General features: G+C 39.1%; 1 protein-coding gene across 1 annotated transcript in view; it reads left to right on the top strand.

Moving 5' to 3' along the window:
• Window positions 1-21,535, top strand: part of ptprua (protein tyrosine phosphatase receptor type Ua) — a 174,574-nt gene that overhangs the window by 88,123 nt on the left and 64,916 nt on the right. The window contains exons 3-5 of the mRNA XM_054606668.1: window positions 1,345-1,616; window positions 11,291-11,372; window positions 18,397-18,512. Of these exons, the coding sequence (XP_054462643.1) occupies window positions 1,345-1,616; window positions 11,291-11,372; window positions 18,397-18,512 (470 nt within the window). The remainder of the gene's footprint in view (window positions 1-1,344; window positions 1,617-11,290; window positions 11,373-18,396; window positions 18,513-21,535) is intronic.

Below are 21,535 nucleotides of genomic sequence, written 5' to 3'. Positions count from 1 at the left end.
CTGACTTATTTTGCCTTTTTTAGTGTGACTTTGCCTAAGGGGTCCTATTCTCTCAATGCTCTCAAACCTTTGAACATCATGGCAGGCTGTAAAAAAAGTGATCGGTCTGACGTCTCTTTGGGCCGAGTCAAGGCAGGACCAATTGATTTGAGATAGCGACCATCTAAAAATACATTAAACGCTTTGTTTTCTGATCAATGTATTAGATGTTTGGTACAGTCCATGTCTGACTCATAATCCATAGTTAAAAAAACAATGAGGATAAAGAAAGGACAATAGTTTCATATTTTAAATTTTTGAATGGAGACATGTTATGCTCATTTTCAGGTACTTTTTGTTTTTTAGAATATGTCAACAAGTGTTTTGATACCTTTACAGTACTTTTATAACGTTTAGACCTGGTTTCTATAATCCAAAAATACATGGACATCTCACATTTTATGATTTGAGAATAATAGTTTTAATGGTGTAACTTTTATTCCTGATGGTTTTCCAGGATGTAGTGGAAATATCATATTATTTAGATACATGATGTGTTATTTTTAGTGGTGGATAGGCATTGACTTGTGGCATAGCCTACAAAAGAGCTTACAAAGTCTTTTTTTGTTTACTTTAAATTGAGCTTCCCATTACTGTCGAAAGCCGCAGTCAAAGGCAAAGCTCCCCCTTTATTTCCCCTCCTGTCCATTGTGGTGCTCCTCTCGTGGCCACGCCATCTCCGCCGTGCTGACAGGATGAGAGAGCCAACAGTGACTGTGTGAACCTCAGTCCAAAATGAAAGGCCAATCTGACACCCGGCGGTGCAGCTTTGAACACACCAGATCTGATGGAAGCCCAGTGAAAGCAGGAAGAAGCAGAGACTGACCAAATACAGACAGATAGCCAGAGAGGATCACACAGATATTCGGCGTAACAACCTTGAACCTGTCAACCTTGGCTCTCAGACTCATTTTCGGGATTAAAAAAAAAAAAAAAAAAAAAAAAAGGCAGACGTTCTTCAGCGGTTGAAAACTTACATGACATATCTATTCAGGGTATGTTTCAGGTGAAGACCAAATAGTTGGATCTTGTTATTTTCTTATACTTCAGGTCACTCAGAGCTTATCTGGCAGGTGAAAAATGCTGAAATTGCCGCTATTTGTGAAGTGTATATTGATATAGATGTTGCCTGGGTTTTATTCACAGTAAACTTTCAATCTGCTCTTTACTTGTTCAAGTTCCCTCAGTAAGCTGTCTTTGAGAGACTGCCAATAATAATTGAAATGTAAATTGAGCAGTATTTGATACTTGAAAAAAGTACTTACAGTCCTCTAACGCATCCTTATCTTCCGTCTTCGCCTCCAGGGTCATTCATGATGGTCAATTCCTCGCAGCATTTCGGGGGCCAGCGAGCTCAGCTGCTCCTGCTCCCCCTCAGCGAGAACGACACCCACTGCATCCAGTTCAGCTACTTCCTGTACAGCCGCGACGGCCACAGCCCCGGGGACCTGCAGGTCTACATCCGGGTCAACGGGGGCCCAAAGGGCAGCGCCGTGTGGAATATCTCGGGCTCCCAGGGACGCCAGTGGCACCAGGTGGAGCTCGCCGTCAGCACTTTCTGGCCAAGTGAATACCAGGTGAGAGTTAAACACATATAGGAGGACTCCATTAGGCTGGAGTGATTACCTCCACCAACACCAAGGTGAAAGTAGTTATGTTTTCATATATATCATATTTATGTCCTATTGGTAGAGGTATACAGTATCTGAAAACTACTACTGTTCTCTTCTATAAATCTCACTCTATGCTGGCCGCATTCCAGCTGTTGCCTTCATGTACCATTTTGTCAGAAATTAAACCTGGTAGGAAATTACAGATTTACAGATCCAAACAAACAGTTTAGAAACCCACACATGGCCACCACATTTTGTCCAGAGTCCAAAAATGTTTAACTGTATCCCCCAAAAACAAAACAGCTGTCAAATGCTTCCATTATCTTCATTTTTGTAACATTGAAGAGAAAGAACATTTGTAGCTCCAAGCCATTTTGATCTTGCAATGTTGTTCTTATTCCATCCAATAAATATGAATTTGACATAAACATCGGGGCACTGTCACTTGTAGTTAATGGAGCACACCACAGATCAGTTTACTTTTTCATGGAGACTGCTGCTTTGCTTGTAAAAACAATTGTCTTCTGGAGGGATCTTTCTAACTTTTCTTTCTAAAGTTTTAAAAGAAAGATTTAGTTTTAAACTAAGGGTGTCAAGTTTGGAAGATGTAGGGATTAAAAAGGATCTAAGGAAAGATGCTACTGAGTTGAATTATGGGATCCATTTTTTTGGGCGCTTGACCAATACTAGGGACTAAAAGTCAGGGTATCTCTGCTGCTTCAATCTCTTTTTAATCTGTCTCTGGTGAGTTTATGGAAGTGCAAAACTAATTCCTGCAGTTGCCCTTCAAAAAGCCAATACTGTCCTATCAGCTGCACTGACATTATAAGTAAACTGATAGCTAAGTAATACGCTGACAGAAAAACTGTAATTTAGATAACGGATTAGTCCGTTTATTGATTTCTCCACTAAAGTAATTACACATACTGGTCACAGCTTCACAAATTGATACTTAAAAAACATTTTCTTATCCCTCACAGCTTCATTTCTTATCAATATGAAAATACTATATTTGATATGCAACTCGGGCTAAATAATACATTAGAGGGGGTTCTGCCAAATTGTGATGATTTATTAAATGGTAAACAACTGTATCAGTCAGTCTACTTTTGAGATGATAAGTGAGGACGAATTGTGATGAAATCTTCATGTCATGCCACTTTTCGTTTTGTAAAATTGAAGCTAAACTAAATGAGCGGGTTTTTAGTCTGATGCCAGTTGTGTGTTAGCACGCTAACATATAGCATAACTAAACAATCTGCACCTGAACTAAGATAGGGAATGTAACAATGCTTAGCAACAGCATGCTAGCATTGTCCACTTTGAGCATGTTAAAATTGCTAATGTTAGCATTTAGCTTAAAGTACCAGTCTCACGAAGCCGCTAGCGTGGAGTCATGTCTTGTCAGCTAATTTTGCATATATCTGATATGTATTGATATTGGACGAATTAAATAGTATGGTTATGATGTAAGCCCTTGTAAATATCATTGTTTTATTATAAAAACATGATTTGTCACTAAACCACCAGCTGCTCCACTGAGCTGCTGGTACAGCACCGTGGCTAACCATCCCCTATCCTTCACACCACATGCGAGAATTAGCAAATTGCATCTGTGTCGTATATCTCAGTGGCTCGATAGGTGTATAATTACAGTGGGCGTCTGTTTGCATTGTATCTTTATTTATTGGTCGATTTACCTGCGTACTGCAGTACAATCAATAGCTCCGTTTGATGCCTTTATTGTCGATGCTGCATTATTAGCGCTGTTGTGTAGCTTGTAAGATTCTGATGACTGGATGCAGCCCTGCCTCACCTCATTAGGGCCAATAATTTATTCCCTAATGCTCTCTTCCCCGCCCCAAGACTCCCGCCTCCTACAACCCCGCCACTGCCCCAACCCAAAACAGACGTTAATGAGAAGCCAATGGCTGGTGTAAGGGATTGTGGGAGCGTGGGTCCGCCGAACAGTCAATTGACCTCAATTCCATGCGACCCTCGGTGCGGGGGAGCGGGCGGGGGTAGTTTGCTTCCATAACCTTGGTGCACGCTGGGCCCCATCTCAATAAATCAAGAGCCAGTTAATGAGATTAGAGGGCTGCACAGATCAATGAGGACAGCTTGCGCTTTACCATCCTCGGCTCTCCTGTCCTGAGCGACTCTCGCAAACAGCCAAACTGATTTAAAGTAATGATTTTTCTTCGCTTCTGTGTGGACGTTAGAAGTTTGTCTGCCGCGCACCGTAGCAGAGGAGTAGGAGGTGGAGGCAAGGGGGCGGGAACTCTCAGAGGGGGGAGGCTGAGGTGTACAATCAGACAAGATGGCCCAGGGCGGGGAATTTGCTTAGCGCTGCAGTGTTTACCGTTTGGACAGGCGTGCATAGGCAATGTAATCTACTATTCTGGTGATGTATGTCCAGGCTGCCTGAGTGATGAGAAGGCGCTGTTCTCTAAAGTCTTCCCGCCAGGAGTGTAGACACAGAACAGATTGCTTTATTTGTCCTATAAACCTGGCTGATCGGCAGCACATAATGAAGCACGCAAAGCTGTGCAGATGAGTGAGGAGGCTTAAACATAAGCCTGAAGGAACAAAGTATGTCAGTCTGCTGTGTGGAGAGGGACATCAGTGAGCTGGGATTGAGGCTCGCTGCCTCTTTTTTAGTTTTCCTCTTCCTTTTTTGCCAAGGGGAACGCTCCCTCTCTTCCTCAACAGCTCCTGCTGCTACAACTCAAACCTCATCGCAGGCCCCACAGGGCTCCACTCATCCATCGATAACGATCACTGTCCAGCACTCCCAGCCAACAGATCAGACCGTGCAGGCGCAGAGGAGCAGCTTCACCTAGGGAGAAGACTACTGCTTCAGAGGGCTTGGAGTAGAAAGTGTGTGTGTGTGTGTGTGTGTGTGTGTGTGTGTGTGTGTGTGTGTGTGTGTGTGTGTGTGTGTGTGTGTGTGTGTGTGTGTGTGTGTGTGTGTGTGTGTGTGTGTGTGTGTGTGTGTGTGGTGGTGTGCTGGTGGTGGTAGTGGTGGTTGAGATTAAATAGAAAAAAAAAAATATCTAGTGATCAGCGAGCATCAACACCCTCAGGAAAGACAGACTGCCTCAGAGATATGTTGGACTTTGATCAACCTTTGCATTTTGCTTTCACTGATGCCAATATCTCTGGGTTTCAAATGTCCATTGTCAATGGCCTATTTTGTGCTATAAATTAGAACATTTTCTACTTCATCCCGTCACTTAAGTGATGGCAGATTCATTACTGTTGGAACTGGGTGGCCTAACAACAGTGCAAAGAAATAGAGACGAGTTGGCATACTGTCCAATTGGTCCATTTAGCCATTTAAGTGGAACTTTAACGATTTATTAATGCACTTCCATATAGTTGAAGAACTCACTAGAGACAGAAAAAAAAAAGAAGGTAGATGTCTGAAACCCTCGAAATGCTCGATCCCACTTTTCCCATAATGCAACCAAGATCATCTCTTCATTAGAGAGTTTAATAACACTGATACCTACATTATAACGTTGGTTAAACTTGTACTGGCTGACAATCTGATTGGATCAACATGTGTCATATAAGTTCATGACCTTGCCATCTAACCTGCGTAGATCAGACACTGCAGACATTTTTTTCCCTTTTTTATTGTTTTTTGGACCTTAGATAGTCATGGCATTGATGGACAGAAGAGAACATTGATCAGACGGGTTCACTCTCTCCCTGTCAGCCTGGATTTGGGAAGTTCAGTAGGTGTTAAAGAGGTGCTCTTTTGGAAACGCTGGCTCTTCTCCCTTTAGATTTTTAAAAAATATATATATTTTTATTTTATTTTCTTATTCCTCCAGGGTTCACTCTGTGGCTGTTGTGTCCTCCTTATCCCACCATCTTAATTCCCAGTGCATCTCACCATTAAGTCCCCTTCTCTCTTATCTTTCCCCTCTCGCTCTCTTTTTTTACTTACCCATCACCTTCTCCACCCATGCAATGGAGCAGTGTTGCAAATAAAAGTTTGGATAAACCTATTACCGTTAATTGTAAGGCAAACTACCATCAGCCAGGGCCGAAGCAAAGTCAGGTCCTTGAAAATTTGGGCTTTGACTTAAACGTTGTAATTCATGAACATTCATGGAATCAATCCCCATTTGTTATATATATGGTCAGCATATTTTCTTTTGATGTATTTACATCCATTAATTACATCTCGAAAAAGTACATTTTCGTGGGGTCGGCCTTACCTGCCCTGCATTCAGATTACCTAACCACGAGTGCTTCACAGGAATCTTTGCATGCAGGTAATTCAGTGCAATTTTTATCTAATTGATATCTGCCTCACTGTTTAGTGTGTGTGCATGCCGTGCAGAGGACACAGAATGGTTAAACAGGGAAAATAGGGGTGAGAAAATTGGCTCTCCCCGCTGTACCCCGCTTCGATTACTGCCTTGCTGCTGTTGATGTGTAGTCTCAGAGAGGTGAGCAACCTACCAGGTCAGATAGAGTCCATGAATTTAAAAACTTCGATGTGTGGGTTGCCAATCTGTGACTTGAATGTAATTCCTCACATTTTGTTCATTATATCCTAGAAAATGTATTTTTGTCTGCTCTGTTTATCATCCAGATGAGGCTCAATAACAGCTACTCAATGAACTTTCTCCTCTTAATTAACTGCTTGTCTACAAACATAGTTGGCAATTTTATAATCATTGCCTACTCCATCACTTTCTTTTAATACATACTTTAAATATGAACGACTTAGGCTTGTGTATTTCTCTGTCAATTACCGACCATTGCCATCTAAATAAGAAGACGTCTATTGATTTCTGACAGTGAATAGTGGAGTCATTTCAAATTTCCAAGTTTCTTGTATTGGACATTGATTGAAGCTTCAGCTATTTTCAGTTTGGTGCAACAAACAACTAACTTGTATTCCTTTTTAAGTAGATTGTGGATACAAGTACATTTAAAAAGTTTATAGAAAATCCTGTTCTTGTGACAACTGGTCAGGGAAGTTCGTTTGGGACTGAAACAATTTTAAAGGTCTTGTAAATATCTGATGTTAGATGTGTTTAGAGGGATGCATTTAAATGAAAGGAGGTGATCTTACTGCTGACCCTTATACACATTTTTTTATTTTTGCAAAGATTTTAGAATACCTTCTGGGTAGCCCTTCATTTTAATGCAGTGTGAAGCTTGAAACTAGTTAGGACATGCATTTTGAGTCTTTCTAGTTGTTTTTGTTTGTTTTTTTTTTAACAAAAGAATGATTCAAAAATCATCTTTAAGGAGACTGATTCATTCTGTATGTAGCCTGTTAGATAGCCCCCCAATAGAAAGCACGCCTTGGGCTGCATGCCATACATATTCTGAAAGTGTGAAAAAGAAACGGTGTGTGAGGGAGTTGTGAAAATCAATCCTCCAGCCTGCTAAGTATGAGCATGGAATTTAACATTCACACACCTGCAGGTCCCCTCTGGGCTAGAAATGACCTAAATTAGCTAAAAGTGGTTTTAGACATGATTTTAAACATGATCATGACCTCTAAAATGTCCACTGTTGACAATGCTGGGGTCCTTTACTGTTGATAGGTAAGAATGTACACACACACACACACACACACACACACACACACACACACACACACACACACACACACACACACACACACACACACACACACACACACATACACACAAACACACACACAGCCCGCTGCAGTGAAACTATTGCACTCCTCACTTTATTTTCTTCCGCCTGCAGAGGCAAGATGGCAGCTGTAATTGCACGTCATATATTTCAATGTTTCCCTGCCACATAGCCGATACGGATCGATAGTGTTGGCCTCATGCTAGCCGAAGAAATTAACGGAACACTGTTGCAATCTTTGTTCACCACATTCGTCAAAAGATTGCATGTAAGTCCTAAATTTAATCAAAAAGTCGCCCTGAAGATCGATGGCGGTCCACAAATCGATTGAGAGCTTTATCATTAATGCAAACACATAAATAAAGTCTGCAGCAATGTGATGAAAACTAAAAGCTAAACATATTTAATTACTGTTCAAATCTTAGTTTTTAATGGGATCCCTTTTACTGCCACCATTTATTTTATGAATTCACTGTGAGGCCTCCCTGGGTTGCAATATGGATTTTGTTACTCTACACTATCACTTCTGCAGCATTGAATTTTATGAGCCAAACACGACACTGCAGGAGGCGCTTATTAACATGCATGCATGCTTTTTACTACATACTGACTGTCCAGCTGCGTCCCACTACACTGCTGTTCTTGTGCCAGAACTCTCTTCCTGATTTGGATTTGTTTCTCGTGTCATTTCCTTTGGTCGCTGACGATGACACCTTCGGTAGATGGCCACCCCGCTGCTTTCTGTAAACCAAACCTTGATTCACACTTCACAGATTGTGTCTTTGCAGTGTTACGAGCCTCTTTTTTGTTGTTGCTGTTCATCTTTGTCACAACAAAAGCCTGAGAGAGGCTGAGAAAAGCTGGAGAATGACATCACCTTCAACTGGGTACTCTCAATTGGACAAATCTGTTATATTCTTTGCCAAAATCGATTTCAATCAATTTTTTTCCCTCAGTGCACACTTGTGTGAGTACAGGAAAAGAGCGAAACTTTGCTATCAAATATTAAAGATGCTATCTGGCCCCGTCGTGACGAACAATATCAGTGTGGCTTAAGCTTTCCCCCCTCCAATCTCCTCTTCCTATGCAAGGTGTTTCTCCCACTATATTTCTCTCCATGCATCTTTTTATATCTCCTTGCTGACAGCCCAAGTCACTGCATGATAAACAAAACACAAATAGATAGAACTCAAGCAAATGAGGAAAAAGCTCTTCACGATTCAATAACACATGCAGAACATTTAGGGGAAAAAAGCAAAGGAATAACAAAAACAATGCCAAATACATTTGAGACAAGCAGGAATGTATGAACAACGTGGACACATTTAAACACAGCCAAATACAAAGACATGCTACAACTAAAGGAAATACAGCCAAATACAAAGACACGCTACAACTACAGGAAACACAACCAATAACAAAATGACACTGGAAATACAGAAAATTGAGAAAAAAGCTGCAGATACAGATAACGTAAACACAAACTCACTACAAATAAAAACAAGTCAACCAAAGACAGAATTGAATTGAAATACAGAAAACACGACCGAATACAGAAACTTGCTTGTGTTGTCTATTTTTCTCTGCTGCCTATTATTTGCAGTGAGTTTAGATATGTTATATATGTATTGTTAAATTGATGAAGATGTTTTGTTTTTTTCATGTGTTTTAGCTATTTGCAGGTGTTTTCTGCACAGCGTTGAGCTCTCAGGGCCACCGTACCTTCTCCCACTCTAGCTTCCCTGAACCTCTCACGCATTCGTCAAGCAAATCGTCTCATTTTTACTGCCCTGCTTTGGTATTTGCGAAGTGGAAGGGGATCCTACTGTAGCCATTTGCATAATATATGGTGTTTGCATGCATGCGCGCGGCTATCGGATGCCAAGTTCGTCAGTGTCTGGCACAGTCATACTCAGGCACTTTCCTTCAAGTGAGGGCAGATGCAGAGGAGCTTAATGATTGCTCAAAGCGCGAAGCTGAGTGAATCAATGGTGGTGGGTGCGTTGACGCGTGATGTATTGAGGAGTTAATCGGTCTGACGTCTCTAATGGCCCGACGCAGGAATGAAAAATAAAAAATAAATTAGTGGAAAGAAAGCCTTAGTGTGTATCCATCTGCCAGGGCCTTTTGTGGTATTGATTGGCCCTGGGCACTTAAAGCCTGATGCATTGTCAACATTACAATCTATTGCACGTCAGAGTGTGCGGCCACAGTCTGGCTTCCACTGGGCTTTGGCATAGATAACTATACGTTGTAACAGTGAGCGAAACAGTAAGCTGCCACACACACCATACACACACACACACACACACACACACACACACACACACACACACACACACACACACACACACACACACACACACACACACACACACACACACACACACAATGTAGTCACAGCTTTCATTTTACCAGCTGTTAATGCACTCAACCCTCAAGTTCAGAGTTCTTTTTTTCATGCTGCAGCGGTTATAAGTGAAGAGTGTCTTCATTTAGGCTCTGCTGACTGTAATTACTACTTGGAAACCCAGAATGACTTTGTTGCACTCCGGGAGGCCTCCCGATTCACTTTGAGGCTCTGCATGCTCCCAGACTCATTTATATGAGTGAATATTTAGGCTGCGTTTAAGGACTCCTGCAGCTGCCATATGGATTGATAAAAGGGACACGAGAGGGATTTATTCATGTTTTTTTTTTTTTTTGCACTATATGGCTTGGTGAGCCGGGACTTATTTGAAGACTAAACTAATAGAATTTTTGTTTTTTTTTAAGCCAATTGAAAGTGCTTTAAAAATTCTCTACTATGGATTCTAAAGTAGCAAGACGTCTGTGCCCTCCTGTGATTTTAGTTTTCAGGGTTGTTTATCAATGAGCTTGTAACCACAGAACTTTATTTCCTGTTGTTTACTTTGCATGTGAGTTGTTGTTTTTCAATGTTGTTTACAGTAAAATAAAATATGTATTATTGCAAATGTGTGATTGTACAATGACGAACAAGCTGAACAGATTGCTATTGCCCTGCTCCGCATTTTACTGCTGACTGCTTTTGAGTCGAGTGACAGCTTGTTAACTGGCGTTCAATTCAGAATGACTGGCTTCTCCATTCTTCAAGTCTGTAAGTGTAAATGGTTTGGTGCTCAAGGGCACTACGGAAGCAAACTGGCACCTCTCCAGCTAACAGTCCACACTCTAATCTGGTCTGTTCTGGGACCTGAACCGGCGACCGTCTAAGATGCTACGAACGAGCTCTTTACACACTTGCTCTCTGAGATATGTGATAAGCCTAAGAGATATAAGCAAATTGTTGATATTTCAAATTAAGAGCTCAACCTTATGCTGTAGAAAAACCCTGGGCTGTGATGGAAGAAGTTATTACAGAATATCCTTTATAGTACTCGAAATATCCCTAAAGCCATTTCAGCAAGAAGTGTACAATCAATACTCCCTAACTGAGAGCTAACTCGTGTCATGCATTTTGCAGACAATTGTGCAGAAAAAGAAAAGCACGTATAACAATCCAACATTGGGAAATCATTGTGATCAATACACTCACCTGAAACCACAAACTGTCAGGTGGTAGCTGCATTCAGATCTGTTCACTTCAGTGTTGGTGCAGAAATTGCCTCCACCAGGACTCTTCTATGATTGTTTTTCTCTGTTTGACCCGTGGCTTTGTATAACAAAATAGTGGCTTTTTTTTTTGATTCTCAGGCCCTCTTGCTAATATATTCTATTCTAGGTGTTATAAGTAAAAGATACCACCAAAAAACTGGACCAGAACTACTAGAAACCCTCCAGATTACCATTTTAATGGCAATATCAAGTTCTACAATGAAGCTATCTTTTAAATGTAGGGGGGGATTTAATGGAAAATCACTGCATGTCCGTTCTTGACAGGCCTTTGGACCACATCTCTCTAATTTCCTACTTTGTCAGTCTACCTGCCACTCAAGTATGTAATGATCTGCATCCATCTAATGCATCCATTGTCTCCACAGGTCATCTTTGAAGCGACCATTTCCGAGGAGCGTCAGGGCTACATCGCCCTGGATGACATTGTGCTGCTCAATTACCCTTGTTGTAAGTACCCCTTCTGCACTGCTCTTAGCATACCTGCTGACCTTTACTGAGCCGAGGGGAAAGTGTCTGTCTGAACCGCGGGAAAAAAACCCGGGCCAGGAAACTTCAAGAGCATTTTCTAGCAGATGATTGAAGACTATGAGCCTATCTGGCTTACTGGGGGGGAGTTTCACAGCCACAATAACACAGTGGGAGGCTTCTCCTTTTTTTTCCGGGGCAGAATGGCTGACCTTTCCTTCTGATCGCTATGCTCGCAGCCAGGTGCTTTTAGAGCTAATGTGATGTTACAGGCAGGAAAAGGACAGTTAGTGGTTGTACTTTGATCCTCTCTGGGAGTTTTCTTTTGTCTTTGTCATCACTGGGATATCAATGGGTTGGAGCTTTATGGGCCCCGGTAGTGTTACATTATGTTCTGTTCTGTTCTGTTACGTTTACCATTATACCTTTAGTACACAGGCTCTGTTAGGCTCAGTGAGGCTGCGCTGTAGAACGCTGACTTGTAAAAAGAAATAACATGGTGATAGAACAGAACATAATATCATTAAATTGAATGTTTTTATTATCCTGTAACAGATTTACTAATTTAACCGTTATAGGTTTGTGATATAATGCAGTGTTTGCCACATTACTCTATAATGAATCAGTTCTACACTGGTTGTTGATGGCAGGTTGAAGTAGTAATGCAATATTTTAATTAGATGATTGTTTTTGTCACTTTTAATTAAGTTGATGTAATATTTGTGTGTTGAGTTCGAGTTCTTTGTGAAGGTTTTATTGCATCATGGTGGTTTATTTCAGTTTAAGAGGCAGAGCTGAAATGAAAAGCTGGAACATTGTGATGTTTTTACATTTTTCTCGCTTTTTGCTCCAATCCATATATTTATATAACGCTGCACTAAATATTTTTATATTGACACTGGGTGAGACGGCTCTGGTATGTGAAAGATGTTGCTCATTTTGACGAATTCCACAACAAATTATCTGTAAACTCTGAAGTCCTTTTTTTTGTTTTTGCCTCTTAATTGTTTTGGTTTTACAACACAGAAATTCCATTTTTATCAACCCTGTTTTACAACTGCAGAAGGAAACTGTGAGAAAAGCTTTAATGAACCAACTGTATGCTTACTGCCCGGCACCAAAAGGCAGGCAGGCAAAGTTTGTGGTCTGGTGAACATTATGGAGCTTCCAGCGGCTAGAGACCCAAATATTTTTCTCATAGGTGGGAACAGACCAAAACAGAGCTTGAGTGTGAATGTTTTTTACACTTTTTTAATATGTAATATGTTATGTATTGAGCTTGTTCTGCTGCACTAATGTGGCCCAAAAGAAATGCATGCAGCTTTAAACTTTGCTCTCATGAAGAACTTTATGAAGCTTTTTTTCAACAATACTGACATTGTTCTTCAGAAACTTGGTATTTCTATCAAACCTGGCTTAGATTTACACTGGCCTGCTGTGAGAACGGTAATATTGTTTTGCAGCCACATAAATGTGGGAAAATGTTAATGAATGATAATGTTGGGTATTCATTAGCTCATGAAATTCAGATATCCTTTTCTGGCTCTACTGAAAAATCAGTCAGGCCGCACAATATAAATCATTGAACCCTCACTGGGAAACAGACAGATGAACTAGAATAACCCTATCCGAAACCATCTTCAATCTCATTTTTAGATTTTCTGTACCCAAGCTCATCTCAAAGTTTCCTACTTGCCCTCCGTCAACATATCCTCAATTGAGCAGGATGTGTTTCCATGGTGATTTTAAATGGGGCTTTTTTGGTATGTGGCGTGGCCAGGGCCCTTTGATATGATATTTAGGCTGGTTTTAGCCTTGTTGCAGATGGTGACATGTCTATTAACTCACATTAGGGGGTTGAGTCGCTGCCAGGGACTACTTTCAATATTTAAATACACACTAAATAGATAAATCACAGAGCACAATTGATTAACACACTCATCTACTTGTACACAGACAAATGCCAAGTACAGAAAACTCATACATGTGCACGAACACTATATACTTTTGTACCAGCTGGTAAAGCAGCATGAGCAGTCACCCATAACGTCCCTCAAAAACACACACTATCACACAAAGATGTAAGTAAACATTAGTAAGCTGGCATAAATTTCCCCACAGGCAGCAAGAATAATGTTAGGCCCCCTTAGGAAAGATTCAAGTCAAAGGCAGCAGCTATTCAGTTTGAATTCCCACTCATTCGACATCTGTGTTTGTTTCTCTGGAGTCAGCGTCTATATTCCAAACACGCGGTTCAGTCAGGACCAATATCTCCTGCATCACGAATAAGAGTCAGCATTACTAATCTAGAGAACCAACATCTCAGAGAGGCGGATTGCATTTGAGAATCACATTACCTTGCCCACATTTATGTTTGGCTGTATTAATTAAGGCTAGACAGGTCAAACATACACACTACTGGGCTTTCGGATTTTTAAATTACATTTTTTCTGTAACTACTAATGCAACTGCCTCATCCTCAAATGACTTCTCCTATAATTGGGTCTGTGAATGCTTGTCTAAAAGATGACTGGAAGCTTGTTTTCTCCAGACGGAAAGCTCTGAAAGGCACCGCAGCAATTGTCTACAGGCCAGGGTGTACACTTTGCAATAGTTTTCAATCAGCTTTAATTTTGGCTTGCAGAGTTTCTAAAACATACAAGGTTTATACATGGGAAATGGTGTTGTTTGATATGCACCTGAGGAAATTTGTTGCCCTCTCTAAATGCTTATTGGTGGGGAAAAGCATGAAAAATGCCTGCAGAGAGGAAATAGTGAATGAGCAATAGGTAAAATGGGGAATGCAATTCATATCGTCCCATCCTTAGCCAGATGTTGCTGTTGGTTGCTGTGGAAACCAAGGATAAAAGTGGATATTGTGTGAATTGTGCCAGCCTTTCCATCAGAATTAAATTTTGTCCATCATATTGGTGTCCAGTTGAAACAATTTGCCCACAACATATTGCACCAGAGCAAAAGGTCCAGTCAGTATCGTTCATGTCTAATATAAAGGTTATTATTTTTCACATCATATTGTTATCATTTTGTTTAGTATACCCCTAAAAAGGGTCCAACTGACAATTTAAAATCATATTCAGTGATAAAAGTGTAGCAAATGATCCTTCTGTATAATTATTAGATAAACAGAGCTCTGGTTCCTGTATCTTTCCACCTGTTTCATTAGAGAATCCATTTTATCCTCAATCTGTGTTCAGTGTTCAGTTCAGTGTTATTCTTTTGAAGAAGAGCTGCACTTTGACTTTTTTTTTTCTCGCTTCACCACGTTTTCTGACAAGCTGCAGAGAACAAGAATCAACATGAAACAGCAGGTTCAGATGTCTCAAATTAACCAAGATGTGACATTTACAGATGTCACAGAGATACAACATTTTTATTTTCCCAGTACTAGGTAATTCAGCTAGCAATCCACTTATTTGGTAGTAATTATGAAGCTAGCTAACTGTCTTGTTTTTTTAAACTACATTTGGTGAAAGATAAAACAGCCAGTCCAGAACCGTAGGGGCTGACATGGTTACTTAACATTACTAACAAACACATTCACATTCTGTAGGAAGCTGCACTATAACACATTTAAATTGAATGCTTATTTATAGTAATACACACGTTGCTGTCTAGCTAGTGTTAACATTAACTTACGTTAGCCAGTAAAAAAAATGTAGCTGTCAAAACTTGTTAGAATTTTATCTTAATACTCAAACCCTAACTGTAGACCAAAGATTTGTCATAACCCTAAAATAATAACAGCCCATAACAGACATATACTAGCGTTTGTTGAAAGTATAAGCCTATTCATTACTTGTTTCTAAATTGCTGAAGTTGGAAAGGTAAATGCAGCTAGCTATCAACTATTGTCAGCTAGCTATCAACTATTTGATATTAATTATGAAGCAAATTTTTTAAAAACCAGCCAGTTGAGAAAAGTAGGTGCTGTCTTGGTATTAACCACCATGTTCATATTGTGTAGGAAGCAGGCATTGTTCTTTATAGCCAAACATCAGTTGCTGTCTGCTAGCGTTGGCAAGAAATGACGTCAGCGTCATTATTTGTTGGAATTTATATCCTCAAACACTTGCGTTAACTGTGGAACAATAACCTTTAACCCAACCTAAGCCTTTTGTCTAGAACTGTAATGTTAGTAGTCATTTTGCAGTTCCGTTCATTATCGTTAAATTAAAGGTAGTTTTGTTTTTTGGTATTGTATAGCCGGCTAATGCTGGTTCAGACCTGTTTCTGCCATAAATACATTAATTGTGTTGAGAAAAAGGGACTGTTTTTTAAATAAAACTTTAATATAAGCAAAAAATATAATTACCTTTCAGCTATGGTACAAAAGCATTATAAAGTCTTATATAAACTCTCTTTGTAAACTCTGAATTTGTTTCAGTTAAGCTTATGTCTCATGTAAAAAGAGTGAGAGAACCCCTTTGGATGTAGGTACGTGGGAGTTGTTGAGCTTTTTAAATAATGCCAGCTTTTAAATAATGCAAATGCTGGAGGGTTAGATTTGCTTATAGAAATGCTAATTTTCCCAACATAATTGTTTGATGCAGTGAAGACTAGAATACTTCTTAGTTAATGTAATGGATTTTGGAGGTTGACACATGGCCAAGTAAGGCATTAACGAAATTGCAAAGTACCACTTCAAAATAGGGGCACAGAAAAGGGCAGTGCTTCTTCTACAGCAACCATCTGATGCTTTATATCATTCTGAACAGTAAGCCAAGACATTTTGACACAGTCACAGTTGGAAAAGCACAGGTGAATAATAAAATGAATGACTGCTTCCGATTCGGGTTGATGGTATTTTGCATGCTTGCTAACTGTCACACTGTCATGGCAGACTGAGTCATCCTTGATGTTATTTGTGACAATTGTGCTTTTCTTACGAGGCAAAGTCAAAATGTCTGCTTTAAAAAAAAAAAATGTTTTTAGGATCAAATTCTGAAGCATAATTGCTTACAGACATTTTGGACATTTTAGCGAGCTGAATAAAAAAACTCAAGTTAGTATTACTGGTGTTCCTCAGGAGCATTCAGATGTTTTCTATGCATTGCAGTAACAAATAATCTCAATTCTATTATTGATGGACACATACGGTATATGTATATATATATATATATATATATATATATATATATATATATATATATATATGTATATATATATATGTATGTATATATATGTATGTATATATATATATATATATATATATATGTATGTATATATATATATATATATATATATATATGTATATATATATATATATATATATATATATATATGTATATATATGTATATATATATATATATATGTATATATGTATATATATATATATATATATATGTATATATGTATGTATATATATGTATATGTATATGTATGTATATATATATGTATATATGTATGTATATATATATATATATATGTATGTATATATATGTATGTATATATATATATGTATGTATATATATGTATGTATATATATATATATATTTTCAGTATGTATATATATATATATATATATATATGTATATATATATATATATGTATATATATATATGAGCATATATATGTATATATATATATATGTATATATATATATATATATATATATATATATATATATATATATATATATATATATATATATATACACCATATGTGTGCTCTGTTTTTGCTTATTGTTCAAAACAGCTGAAAATGACTGGAGGTCAATTTTCCTACCACTACCTATTAACTACTTCATGCTACTCCACTGATTTGCAGTTAGTGGTAGTAACACTCCTCTAAGTAGCAATGTGCCAACAAAAGGCAGGAGATACGAAGACCGCTAGCTAATTAACATGGATGCAAACAATGTAGAAAATATATTCCACAAAATCATACTTGTAAATATTTTATGAGGAAGGAAATGCAATCAACCGGTTTGTTAAACTCAAGGGGAAAAAAAAAAATGTGTTTAGTGAGAAAAACAAAATTTAAATGTGTTTAAGAAAACTCCACAGGACACCTTAAAGAAATGAGCAAAAAAAATATGTTTGTCTATATATTTAATGACGACACTGTGGATTTATTGCAACTCTGTGCCGCCATATGGCGTCTCACACATTACAGTAAACAAATGTAAAGCTGTGTGTGTATACTGGCAGAGACTGGTGTAACTAACTGTGGGGTATGTCATTTGATAAAAACAATGCATATGCAATTAAACAGACCCATTCCTTATGCATGTTTTTAATAAGCATGTTCAGTGAATCCCTCTATTAAATCAGCCTTCGTTTGCATATCAGTTTTTGCTATTTCATACTTCATTGAGATTTAATTTTGAGTTATAATTCAGGAGCCATAGAAACACAGAATAAGTATACTTGTGTTCTTGATAAGGCTATAAATAATAATGTAATTCAGACTCCAGATACAGAAGAATCCTAATAAATGTGTAAATGAGAACAGTATTTGATGCTGCAGAAAAACATTGTCTCTGTGATCGTAGGCAACTGTGTCTCTGTCAAACTGAATGGAGAATGTCTTTATGTCTGCGTTTGTCTGGCTGGGGTGACAGTAATCTTCAAAAATGTCAGTCTTGATAAGTTATTTAGTCTCGTATGCAGCCTTATGATCTGTATTTTCTTTATATAAGTGTAAGCTTCTGCCATGGAGGGTGAAGTTATTCTACTTGGCTCCAAAAACTGCTTTAGCTGATACTTTATAGATTTTAAAGTAAGTTTGTTAAATATTAAATATCTAGCAGAATATTTGTGGTTATATACAATGTTCATTATACATGACGCTGCTTTATGCATGCATTCATGTTTGTGTGGTTGTATCCAGGCCTGGGTTTTAAGTCATTGTACAGGCTCTGAATAAATCACAATTCACATCTGTGTGTTTTTAATATATTTAGACAGTGATGCTCGGCTCCAGATGTGCCAATTTCATCACTGTGTGTGTGTTTGTGTGTGTTTGTGTGTCCTTCTTCCACAGACAAGGTGCCTCATTTCTCTCGGCTGGGTGACGTGGAGGTGAATGCCGGGCAGAATGCCTCATTCCAGTGTGTCGCCACGGGCAAAGTTTCTGAGACGGAGCCCTTCCTCCTGGAGGTGAGAACAAGATATGTGTGAGCGCGGCTGTGTTTTTTATCATCGCCGCTCGAAAAAGTCAAACCAAACATCGCAGCACCTGGATAATAGAATTGGATTGGAGATTGTAGGAAGAAGAGCCAACACAAAGGATAACGACAAAGACTTGTTTGGCTTTTAATTGACTGACTCCAGAACAGCTTACTGTAGTTTGCATGCACTGCTGCTTAAGTCTCATTCAGACTGCTGTTTACATGAGCTGAGTCTAAACCGGTTAAGAGAATATAGAGACTTTATTGGTACCTAGAGCTCCATGTATTGGGATGAACATGATGTCCAAGCTGCTAACAACACGATACAGTGGAGTTTATGCCTAACTGTAATTATTTCAATAGTGCATTGCCATTTTTCTTAGTACGTTAACTTAACCTGAGCACAACAAACCCTGTAAAGAAAAGTTAATTATGGCCAAGCTGAGGGTTATGTTGCTGACTGAACCCCATTTACCCCATCTACATTGTATCAACATACAAAGGGACTTTCAAGCTTTTCATTTTATTGCATCGGTCATGAATCTGGTCATGTTTTAACCAACTCATTATATGCACATAACAGCAATGGGTGGAAAGATGCATTGATGATTGATTACAATTTGCGCTACATTTGGATTGAAACCTGTCTAGATGCTGTTAGGGAGTCCTGGCAGCTCTGTAATAATCATTGACGTGACATATCTTACATATCTTGGCCACAACAACATTATAATTGAAAGCCTTCATCACCAGCTGGGGGTTGTGAATTTCAAAGCTGTACATATTTACCTAGCGTGGAGGGTTTAGAAGAAGAGAAAAACACATTAGTTATATTATATGTCTAGGGTACGCTGTTGTGAAACTAGACTATAAAACATACTTAATCATGAAATCTCAGCTTCTGCTGCATCAATTCTGTCCGCCACAAGTCCCCCAACTTCATGGAAGTACAATACATAATCTCTATTAATAATAAACTCACCCGAATTGCCTGATGAGGAAGAGCTGGAGTCACCTACTCTAACATTGAGATTATCTATTTACAGAGGTAGTTTTTAAAGGGAATGGGAGCCATTATCTTAACCATTAGCATTGTACCAGTAATAATACTGTAATTTCTATAATCTTAAATAGTTTAGCAAGTTTGTGACTCTGAGTTTGTCTTTAATGGTTGTGTTGTTGCAGGGAAATGAGTCATTTGAGAGGTTTGGGAGATTATTAAGTTTGCGCCTCTGCTTTTGTAGCTTTTTGATTATGCTGGCATTTAGTTTACTAAAGCCCTAAAGTCATTTCTCTCATGCACAAACTGAAGATATTTAAAATTTTCCTAGTTTGAATATGAGCTAATATTAGTCTTGAAAAATCCATCCCTGAATGCCTCCACTCTTCTCCTCTGGCCTTGAAGCCTGCACTTCTAAGTGCTTTTGAAATGATGGCAGCGAGGAGAAAGCGCTTTTGCAAATGAGATCTCAGCATACTTGGTGATCCACCCCTTGTGATTCCACCCGAGTTTCATTTCACACACCCCGCTCTCATCTCTGTATTGAAACCCTTTGAAGATCATCGGCATGAAAAAAAGAGACATTTCTTTATTAGTTTCAGAGTTTGCGACTTTGTTGACGGAGCTACACAAACACACACGCCAGGAAACGCAAACAAACAGTACAAGGCTTGTCTTTTGTAATTTGACAGTATGCTGCAGTGAACTCTTCTTTTCGTAAGTCAACACTCTCTTCAGCTCCTCTCATTAAATGGAAAAAAAAATAGAGATATATCACATTCCATTACTGCCTTCTGTTCCTCAATTTGTTGTTCGGGGCGCATTTGATCGTCAGCACCAAGTCTGCTAATTGCTGCTTTCTCTTTGATCTCCTGGTGGTGGGGAGGTCTTCTCTGGACCTGTAGATCTGTAGATGCTCCCCTCTACTCTTTTTTTCCTATTAAGGCAGTCCAAACGAATATTACATTACATTACAGTCATTTAGGAGACACTTTTATCCAAAGCGATATCATTCACCCATTCACACACTGATGACAGGCTACCATGCAAGGTGCCACCATCAGACTCTAACTAACATTCATGCAACATCCAGTCCACACCAATGGCAAGCCTTCAGGAGCAACTTGGGGTTAAGTGTCTTGCCAAAGGACACATTGACTGCTGAAGCCGGGTATCGAACCACCGACCCTCTGATTGGAGAACTACCTTGCTCTCCACTACGCCACAGCCGCGTAGTAGTTAGCATAGTGTTTCTTAAACCATTAGCATCATATTTCCTCAGCTGTCCTCTGGCCCAGACTGCAGACGGCTGTCTCAAATGCTATATACATCTTTAAAACATCAACGAGTCCAAACCTGAAGACGTTATTAGAACAGCTCTAAATAGCAATGTAATGCTGGGCACGCTGCCAGACAGGAATGGCAGCAAACTTGGCTAATGGAAGCATTTATTTGTTATGAAAGTCTGCAGGTGGATTTTAATGTTGGATTTAATGTTTTTTTAGGGTGACTCATGTGAAAAATCAAAAAATGTGGATGCTGTACTCTGAAGAGGCACTGCTAACTGAAAACTACGAAACATAAAAAAAAAGAAAAAACTTGGCTTTAATAATAAAAGAGACAGATTATATTGATACCAAAATTAAAACGAGTTGTAATCTGTAGCTTTAGGCAGTAGCAACCAGCCACTGTACATGCAATTTCATATTTTCTTACAGCCCTGCGTTCCCCCCCCCCCCTTATCCTTCTAAACCAATTAAAACTTGCAGATGTCAAACCCACTTACTTGAAGAAAAAAAAAAAAAAAAAAAAAAAAAGCAGGAGCAGGCGACAGTTTACATAATAATCTGTTTATTATGTGAGGGCGCTGCATATATTGTAGCTCACACCTGGAACAGCTCATTGCGAGTGTTGGCCTCATGTTCCACCGGTTGAGCCAATTGCCAGAGTGCCTGAAGCGCTGACACATTAGCATGGCGCGCGATGAGGAGCTGTCAGCTCGAGCCCCCGTG

The sequence above is a fragment of the Anoplopoma fimbria genome, chromosome 10 (genome assembly GCF_027596085.1).
Source record: "Anoplopoma fimbria isolate UVic2021 breed Golden Eagle Sablefish chromosome 10, Afim_UVic_2022, whole genome shotgun sequence".
In the NCBI taxonomy this organism is placed as follows: Eukaryota; Metazoa; Chordata; class Actinopteri; order Perciformes; family Anoplopomatidae; genus Anoplopoma; species Anoplopoma fimbria.
This window is presented reverse-complemented; position numbering and strand designations above follow the sequence as displayed.